This window comes from Vigna radiata, chromosome 4 (genome assembly GCF_000741045.1).
Source record: "Vigna radiata var. radiata cultivar VC1973A chromosome 4, Vradiata_ver6, whole genome shotgun sequence".
Classification (NCBI taxonomy): Eukaryota; Viridiplantae; Streptophyta; class Magnoliopsida; order Fabales; family Fabaceae; genus Vigna; species Vigna radiata.
Genome location: NC_028354.1, coordinates 18,952,192 through 18,962,094, shown reverse-complemented (window position 1 = coordinate 18,962,094; position 9,903 = coordinate 18,952,192). Strand labels below are relative to the sequence as shown.

The 9,903-nt window shown below is 34.5% G+C and overlaps 2 protein-coding genes across 5 annotated transcripts in view; both read right to left on the bottom strand.

The window, feature by feature from the left end:
• Nucleotides 1-2,632, bottom strand: part of LOC106759541 (probable disease resistance protein At4g27220) — a 7,935-nt gene extending 5,303 nt beyond the window's left edge. For 2 of the 4 annotated variants that reach the window (XM_014642754.2, XM_022780062.1), the window contains exons 1-3: nucleotides 2,416-2,632; nucleotides 1,783-2,025; nucleotides 884-946 (exon numbers count right to left, since the gene is read on the bottom strand). In XM_014642754.2, coding sequence (XP_014498240.1) covers nucleotides 884-946; nucleotides 1,783-2,011 — 292 coding nt within the window. In that variant the 5' untranslated portion in view covers nucleotides 2,012-2,025; nucleotides 2,416-2,632. Of the gene's footprint in view, nucleotides 1-883; nucleotides 984-1,782; nucleotides 2,026-2,415 lie in introns of those variants that run through there. The other 2 variants (XM_014642755.2, XM_022780063.1) reach the window with 2 other exon arrangements.
• Nucleotides 2,633-3,939: 1,307 nt separating this feature from the next.
• LOC106759324 (proline-rich receptor-like protein kinase PERK8) lies at nucleotides 3,940-9,903 on the bottom strand. Its single transcript, XM_014642442.2, has 8 exons — nucleotides 8,070-9,903; nucleotides 6,860-7,273; nucleotides 5,828-5,914; nucleotides 5,474-5,544; nucleotides 5,242-5,318; nucleotides 4,775-4,922; nucleotides 4,513-4,674; nucleotides 3,940-4,412 (listed from the first exon to the last, which is right to left on the bottom strand). The coding sequence occupies exons 1-8, from the start codon at nucleotides 9,097-9,099 to the stop codon at nucleotides 4,170-4,172; spliced, it is 2,232 nt and encodes a 743-aa protein (XP_014497928.1). The 5' UTR covers nucleotides 9,100-9,903; the 3' UTR covers nucleotides 3,940-4,169.

The window sequence follows — 9,903 nt, the reverse complement described above, 5'->3', positions numbered from 1 at the left end:
TAAAATGACAAAGTTTATATTCATTTTACACACATTAATAAATATAAAATGATTATAAAAGAGTAAACTTTTTCAATTTAAAAAAAAATATCTCTGATTCAAATTACCACTATCATCTTCAATTGAGTTGAGATTTGGAGTGATGACAGAAAAAATGTTGAGATGAGAGAGAAAATATCTCTGATGACAAAGGGTTTCTGATTTTTTTTTCAATTGGGCAATAGTAGGGATGACAGAGAAAATGTTGGAGTGAGAGAGATGACAGAGAAAATGTTGGAGTGAGAGAGATGACAGAGAAAATGTTGGAGTGAGAGAGATGAAAGAGAAAGAGTTGAGAGGAATGACGGAGGTGAGTAAGGGTTTAGGAGTTTTTTTAGTTTTGAGAATGAAAATTATTTAAATATCCTTGACCTTAAAACTTAGAATCCATGATAAATGAGGGTATTTTTGTCTACTATAATCCGGTACACATGGTTAAAACGTACCAACTGAAAAACAGGCGTACGCGTGTTAACAAACCCCTATATATATATATATATATATATATATATAAGCGAGAGTTTAGAAATGGTAAAAATAATTACAGGAACTAAAATAGAAATTTAAATTTTTAAGTGATTGAAAACTTAATTAGCCCTCATAGATAATTTAAAACAATTCAAATACATATATGGAATGTAATGAATATACTCTTTTACATCATGCTCACAGTAAGACATTAAAAAAATGTGGTTAATTTAAAATACATAGTAATGAAACGTAAAATCTTCATTGGGTGAAAATAAATTTGACAATTAAGAATTAAAATAAAAATACATTAATGTTGCATCACCTAAATAAAAGATAAAAAAGAAAAAAATGGAATTCTAACTAGAATGCGTACCTTCAAATGAAGCAGCTAATGATGTACTTGCACCACCATCCATTTCTAAATTACTTTCTACCCCTTCAATGCAAGAGATGTAGACAAAAAAAAAAAAAATCTGTCATTTTTTTAAAAAACTTCAACTAAATTCAAGAAAAAAAATATATAATAAATCTAGTAAGTATTAAGGTAAGTTTCACGAGATATATAATAACAGTGATGATTGAAAAATGTAAAGCAAACTATGTTGTATCACCTTAAAAAATACAAACACGAGAGTGAAGAGAAGGAAATAGATCTGTAATAAAGATGCATACTTTTAATGATGTTGATCTATATATAACTCTTTTGTCGTTAAATGAACCACTAAAAGATGTTTGATCCTATACTTCAACTATATATAAACTCGAGTGCTTTTATTTTTTTCTTAAAAGAGGTTTGATATGGTAATCTTTTTAGAAAAGTCTAAATTATATTAAGCTCTTCTTCTATATAAGAAAAAAATGTATTTTAATTTTTAATAATTAAATTTTAATATTGAACAGGATAAAAAAAATTGGTTGAAATATTTGATATATGATAAAGAAAAAATAGTGTTATATAAAAGTATAATATAAATAATATAATCTTTTTTCAGTTAATCAGTATTTACAAAATATATGACGGTATAATGAAACACTAAAAATTTTATAGAACCCAGTTTTAACATGTTGTAATGTTTAGATATTAATTTGTTTTGTATTTACACTTTTCTCCTCTTTGAGATTTTATATATTGCTGAAGGATTTAGACTTCATCTTAAAGTTTATTGNTTGGATTAATTAAGTAAAAACATTAATAAGCTTGGCAAAAATTAAAAAAACATTGAACATTTAAATAGGATATAAGTGTGAATGAGAAATAAAAACTAGTTGTACCTTGTGATAGAGTGATGGCATTGATATCTTGATGGGAATGATCTGAAGATGTGATACATTTGGGAGATGTGGGGCATATACGAATGCCTTTTCCTTCTATTAGATCAATATGTGCTTTAATTCTTGAAACTCCTCCTTTGAATTTCAGTCCACAATGCTTACACTTCAAGCCACCATCTTCTTCTCTATCAACTTGATTCCAGTAGTACTCATCTTTTGGCCTACCCATTATTCCTATATTTCCTAGATCCACAAAACGAAACTAATTAATATTCATTTCATCGTTTCTAATCAAATTTCATGCTCACCACCTCATAGGGTTGATGAAAGTGTCAAAGAAAATTCAACTGCAAAATCAGTCATGATATTTCAATTCAGATTTCAAGCATGCTTTCCAAATTCAAAACATTGAAACATTTTCCTGCAGATGAATCGTTTCTTCTGCCCTAAGGAGTTAAATTAGTTTAAATTTCATTCAAATAGGTAAGAAGCGTTCACCGTTAACTTTGATTTACAACTAAGAACTATCATGAAATGCTAAATTAAATAAATAAGGAAAAGCAAAACTAGTACAATAGAGGATCATGAAGCAATAATTTTCTTTGAAAAATCAGAGAGAAAGAAAGGAATTACCGAATAAAGCCCTTCTTCCAGCTGGTTGATTACTGATTCTGTTTCAAAATTTAGGAGTGATTTGAAAAACAAAAAGCAAAAATGAAAGATGCATCTGACGTTGGGTATAGAATTGAGTCTGTGGTATTATTATATAGGCTGTTCAAGGGTTGGACTCGGTTCAGGGAGAGACAGAGTTTCGTGGAAATTTCCTGATATGCCCTCGGAAGTCGTAGCCGCGTGATGACAAAACAATAACGCAGTTGGCAGGTCTTAAAAGTACTTAATAATGCAATTTGGTTTCTAAGAAAAGTTGCATTATTTTAATCTGATAAAAATGTCAATTTATTAAGAAAATGACAACCGGTAAGAATAGTATTTAAGTATTATGGTTGAGTGTGTAGATAAATTAAGCTGAGGCATTTGAAACAAAATATATAGTTTTATATATTCATTCAATTAGAATTAGTCATATAAATTTGTTGACTTTCTAGAGGTGTTTCTTCTTGTATCCTATAACATTTTTGGGACGTATTTCATTCATTTTAGAATATAAAATATTTATTCTAAGTAACTCGTTCTAAAATTGACGAGAGATGCTCTGAAATTTTGCAGGTAAATTCCCTTTTATAACGGTGAATAATTCACGAAAATTAAACTAGATTGTAATATATAAGGGGAAGTAGGTTGTGATATGCAATATGTATCTATCATCAGTTTTATATAGATCAGACGCATGTTTATCCCCCAAATACTCTGTATAATGAAATGAACAACTAAATATGTACTCTTCCTTAGTACATATTTTATCTTTAAGATTTTGTTGGATAAGTTTTATGGAAGAGTTTTTTTAGATCAATTTAAATACGGAGTAGTTTAATAATTTTATTTGAGTTATAATTTATTTGGTACCTGATTATCATGTTATCAGTTTTAATTATTGGTACAATATGTTCTGATTGATTTTGTCATGATTTAATTATATTATTGTTACTAATTTTATGTTCAATACAATAGGATTATTGTATTTATTTCTTAGTCTTCCAGTTATTTAAGGTTCTATGATATTCATCAATGAAATATCCAAAATTACAAAAGTTCAATTATTGTGTGTGTCGTCTTCTATTTTACATAAGCTTCCGAATATGTGAATATTTGATAAATTTGAACATACTATTTTTCAAATATAAATTATTACGCAAGCTCCGTGAGTTGGGAATATTTGGCTTTTCAACATGCAGAATGGTAAAATAAAGGGTGACAGACAACTTTGTGAAAACTATAATGAAACACAATGTTTATTGGATCCATCTACCCGAGTTTAGAAATCCAAGTCTCAATAGAGATAAAAAAAAAATTAAAAAAAAAAAAAAACTTCCAAATCCAATGTTCTAAAATTTTAAATAGAATGTGATATGTAATCTTTTCTATAAACGTGATTATTCCCTGGTGTTTGGTTGCACATCTTGTATGTGACCGTTCACTTCTTGAACGTTAATGTTCAATTCAACCGAAAAGTATAGAGTACAAAAAGAGCTGCGTAAATTGTGATTTTATGCGGTGTGTTAGATTGGGAAGTGTTAGAACTCATACATAGTATTTTACATAAATAATACATTGCTTTACGCAACAAATAACCTAATTTACAAAGAATGGAAAGGGCCTTAGAAAGCACATCATGTTAGGAAAATGAGAACAAAAATAGTAAAAACGAGATTTACACCATTGGACATGATGTCCCACCAGCAAACTGTGTTGTGTCGTGTGCATGAGACTCAAACATTCCAAGACCCAGTTTTGTTTTGGGAAAACATGGTTGCTGAGTCCTGATCTCTACTCCTCCAGCTACTCTGAGACTCATTGAAGAAACTTGAACTATCTTGGCTCCCAAAAGCCATCCTTCTAAACATTCTGATCTGTGCAGATTGCTGTGCAGAATCAAACACCGAACTTTGCCCCGGTTTCATTCCATTATTCAGATCCGTAAACTCGTCTAAGGAATCTAAAGCTCTCACCACCTGCCAACCACCAATTCACACTTACCATCTTCAAAATCACAGCAAATATACATCTTCATGCTCACCTGCATTGCATGCTCTATACACACAATAAACTTACCTGACTCATCCGTGGCCTCTTCACCGACGAGTGCCGTACACAGGCTGCCGCAGCCTCAATCATCCGGAACATTTCATTTCTGTCGTAGTTCTTTCCCAGTCTTGGATCCACCAAGATTTCAAAGTCCTCCTTCTCAAGTGCTTCACTCAACAAAGGCCGAGCCTACAAACAAGTTTCTTGATTATTAAGATGAACAGTTTATAGGTAATCCATTTTAAAAAAAGCTATACATAATAATAATCAAAAGAATTATGTGACTCACCCATTCAACCAGACTCTCATCACCAATTGGTTGAGATGCATCTACAGGCTTCCTACCTGTAATTAACTCCAAAAGCACAACACCGTAGGAATATACATCAGACTTTTCCGTTAGTTTCCCACTTGTTGCATATTCTGGTGCCATGTACCTGTCAATTCAGACCATTATTCCTCTTAGCTATGTAAACTCACAATACCAACAGTTCATACTTCACCAATATCCAAATACTCTAAAAGATTTATATGCCATAAACAGCCTAAAACAAAGGTATAATAGATCAAAGATCAATAAATAATATCCACACAAAATACAGTCCGAGAGAAAAAAAAAATTACTATGAAAACGTTTCGATTGGAATTTAAATTTATTCAGATAAGAAATGCAGATAGTCAAACTACATAGTAAAATTTAATGGCTAATAATAAGAAAGGATTCCACTAATAAACTTAAGCTACAATATAACCTACCCAAAGGTTCCCATTACTCGAGTTGTCACGTGTGTATTTGAATCTAATGCCAGTTTTGCAAGCCCAAAGTCCGAAACCTGATGATCAAAATGTCACAATAAAGAAAATAGTCTGAGATGCTGATGCAGCAGCACAAGGTGTCATTTAAATGTGAATCAATTTACTTAAATGACTTCATCAAAAAATTTCAAAATGTACTCTCCCATCAGAGGTACAGGTTAAAAGAGCTTACTCGAGCTTCATAGTTGAGATCAAGAAGGATGTTTGATGACTTAATATCTCGATGAATAATGCGTGGATGACCTGATAAATTAATTAAATTGAATTAAGAAGATAAACAATTTATTATGCTACAAAAATCAGAAAGATAAAGGGGAAAGCACATTAGTAATTATGAATGTGCAATCAACAATAATGCAGCCATGTCTAATGGTAGCATCTTAATAGCGGTTGCAAAATTTCTAAAGAACTTATTTTAAAATAAATACTCCAAGCATCTAAGGAGCATGTAGTACCATGGAAACACCTTGTCTTCTACGGATGATAACTGTATACTTGAGAATACTGTGAAAAAGAAGAAACTTACAGTCTTCATGCAGGTAAGCTATTCCTCGAGCTGAACCAGCAGCAACCTTAATTCTGGTAGGCCAATCCAGAACTGGTCTATTTTCCCCTGAAAAAATGAATAAATTTACTGGTCAAGTTTTAGATCAAATTTTAGGTGAACTACAGACAACATGATGATGGGAACTTACTCAACAACCTAATTGGACTACAAATTCAGGTGCAGCCACAATGGTGATAATAATAAATTCAAGGAGAAACAACATATTACGTGTTTCTACTCACAGTAAATAGATAGATGTATTATCCAATATTTTTAAGTTCGCTACTAAACAAATAAAAAATAATATAAAAAAAGGATTTAAAGAGTTTTTCATCACAGAAATAAATGAAATTTATTTCATAGCCCATCAAAAGGGATAACAAACATATACACTCCACAAGGCATGGAAACACCGTATCAATACCACATACTTGTGCAACTGGACCGACATGGTGACACCTGTATGAGACAACCTGTGTGTGACCTTAACTACATATCCTACAGAAGTGGGCTGTATCCATATTTTTTTGTCATGGAGAGATGCAGCATAGATATGACATGGAAATTTAAAAAAAAAAAAAAAAAAAAAAAAAAGTAGCATTGGTCTGTTTTAAATATTTTAACAAATTTCAAAAATAAAAACAAATGTAAGGTAGGGGTGCTAACTAAGGTCAATGTAGTAAATCATTTTGATTGAGCAAGTAATTGAACATGGTCAATTTGGATGAGTTCATTTAGGTAATATTTTGAAACATGTCAACAGAAATGATGTTCCATGTTTTATGGAAGGGGCTTACAAAATAGACAATATTGTAGATATGACATATATGAAGATATTGTTATTATTGAAATTCATTTATAAATATTATGATCAGAGAACCTTTTATCCTTAAATTGTGAACTACGTGTGTGCTGTCTATGTCCTAAAAATTTAAGAAACAACTCTAATTTTCTCTAAAAATGGGTGTCAAACTCTCATCTAACAATGCAATCAATATGTATTTATCTTACCATGGAGATGGTAATGAAGAGTATTGTTGGGAACATAGTCATATACAAGCAATCTCTGATGTTCAGATATACAGTAACCAACCAAGGAAACCAGATGACGATGATGCACACGGCTGATTATCTCAACTTCTGCCCTGAATTCACGTTCCCCTTGCCCGCCACCAATTTTGAGCTGTTTCACAGCTACTTCTCTTCCATCTACGAGTAAACCTTTATAGACACAACCAAATCCACCTTCTCCCAGCAGATTTTGTGCCGAAAATCCATTCGTAGCTTGGATAAGTTCTTCATACGTGAACCATGATCTCGAGCTACTTACACCACCTGGTTCTGATGGAGAATACACAAAATCACTACCAGATCCACTACCTGCTACAAAGTTGGCTGGAGACTGTGGCCTCAAGAATAAGGTACCTAGAAGAGAATACCAATGATTTAATACATAACACTGTAGCCCAATTAAGAAGTTACTAAAAACAAATACAACTCTATGGTGTCATGCCATTTAAACATTATGCAACTACGATTCCAAAACTTCTCAGAACAAAGTCCAACAACAAACATCCTGCTTAATTATCTTGATCAGTTAAAAGAAATAATGTAGAAACCAATGTTGCACCGACAGCAAGGAAGTTTGAACCAATAAAAGGCTTCAAACTTCCAAAACTGTCAGTCTGTAGTCACAAACCAATTCTAGCATCTTGCAACTGAGTTTAGGGTTCAATTAATGAAAAATAAAGACATTGTTAGTGTAATTGATTTGAATACCAGTTCTTGGTCATATAACTAAAAATGCATTCACACCTTTATAAACTAAAACCACCCATTTTCAAGTATCAATTTGTCGCATTTTCCGAAGATGGCAAGCCACAGTGTAATACGTAAATGAACTCAATATTGAATTAAGAGAAATTGGTATTAAGTGGTAATGAAGATTGATACATTGACATCGAACTTCTGGGTTTGAGTCTATGATGAATATTTTAAGAACCAGGGACTTCTCTAATTCATAAATGAAGTATCCAGGAACCAGAATCATGATATCTGGATCATCTAATTCAAGTATAAGGCTCTAGGCAATATCGAGAAATCCTTTCATATTCATCTTAATAAAAAATTATTATTATTAAGGTTAACAACAAACAACATGCAAGAACCAACAAGATTATATTCCCTAAGCCCTAATAGTTGGCAATACATAATGCAATACCTGAATTGTGGGATGAGGTAAATGGAGAAGGAGCAGCATAACCACCTCTTGATCCTTTTTCCTTCTTCTTCTTCTTCTGTACAAACCACACGGCCATAACAAGAAAACTGAGGACAATAAAACCAACTACAATTCCAATGGCGACGGATCCTCCAGCACTTAACCCACCTGAATGTGAAGGCGTGTTGTTTGTAGCTACATCGTTAGAACCATCATTAGTTGGTCTAGCAGTGGGTTTCTCGGTTGGAAGAGACGGCAGTGGTACCGGTGGACCCCCAACGGCTGTTTCATTGGTTGGGGGGTCAGGCAAAGAAGCTGGAGGTGAAGATCCTGAAGGGACTGAAGGAGGAGTTGATGGCAATGTGGATGGAGGGGGGACATCAGAAGAAGGGGGCTTAGGAGGAGATTGAGAAACTGATGGAGGAGGTGCATGTGAAGGAGTAGTTTTGGGAGGACTTTCTTTCTGTGGAGGAGTACCGGTGGATGGTGGCCTTGGAACATTGGCAGGAGGAGGAGGAGATGGTGAAATTGGTTGAGAAGGAGGGGGAATTGTAGCGGGAGGAGATTGGGGAGGAGGGGAAACAGTTGGTGAAGATGGTGGAGACAAAACTGGAGGGGAAGGTGGAAGCTCAGCTGGAGGAGGAGCAGTGGTGGTGGCAGGTGGTGAGGGGGGAGATGTCACAACTGGTGGCGTTGGAGATGCTGGTGGTAATGGCGGTGGAGAATCCGGTGGTGAAGGAGGGGGCAGAGTTGGTGGTGGTGGAGAAGATGGTGGAGGAGAGAGTGATATGGAAGGAGGAGGGGTTACAGGCACTGCCTGAGGAGGTGAAGGAGGTGGAGCTGAAGGGTCAGAGGGAGATGAAGGAGCAGGGGAATTGGGTGTTTGATTGGGCTGGGAAGAATTGAGAGATGATGGGGGGTTGGAGGAATTGGTTGGAGAAGATGAAGAAGGTGGTGGTGATAAAATACCACCAAGAACTGGAGGCACTGCAACAGGGGAAGCATTTGGAGAAGGGTTGGTTGAAGCCATCACTGCACAAATCTTCCCTCAAAAGCAAAATGTACTAGTTAAACACTTCCATCACCATTTCTCTGATACTTTCTCAAACCACCATCACTCCAAATTCCTATGCTTTCCAGAAACAAACTCGACACAACACCCCAGATCAAGCATCAACAAAAAATTTCAATTTTCAGATCAACCCTTCCACAAGCAATGCTCCAATTTCTTCAGAGGAAAAAAAAAACACAACCACCAGACCCAATCCCTTAAAAAAACACTTAACTTTGGTAAACAGCAAAAAGTCAATACCCACAAACAACTTTCAAGAAAGCTAATACTTTAGTGAGGTACAACAGCTGACAAAAAGCAAATTCACAGTGGGGAAAAAGAAGTCCAGCTCGAGAAACAAAACCTTTTCGCAAATCAAGGAGCATCTTCCAACATTATGACCCAGGTTGGTCACTGGTCTAACCCACTTGAGAGACCAAAATACAGCATACCCAGATCTCCAAAATTTACCAATGACCTAAAAATGCAACCTTCAACGATATCTGAAGAGAGGGTGTTCGAAAATTTCATGTACAGTTGGCCATGGGCAAGAAACGGAAGGTTCAGAACTTCATAAGAAAAAGCTGATTTTGTGGAATATGAGAATAGTAGCACACAGAAACAGACACAGCACACCCCACAATTAGTGCAAAGGAGAACGTGGAGACGACTTTCAGAATAGACTCCGTTTCACACACTCTCTATGTCACTCCTTCACTCTCCTCACATGCACTGCTAATGGGAAAAGGCCGTGTCCCAATTGAAAATTCAGAAAACGCAATG

Bases quoted from the DNA above. Each gene is read 5' to 3' on its own strand.
- LOC106759324 (XM_014642442.2), bottom strand. From the start codon at position 9,099: ATGGCTTCAACCAACCCTTCTCCAAATGCTTCCCCTGTTGCAGTGCCT. The intron at 4,923-5,241 runs GTAGGTTATATT...CTGAATTGACAG, and splicing joins CGAGTAATGGGAACCTTTGG to GTACATGGCACCAGAATATG. The intron at 4,675-4,774 runs GTGAGTCACATA...ACTTGTTTGTAG, and splicing joins ATGAGAGTCTGGTTGAATGG to GCTCGGCCTTTGTTGAGTGA.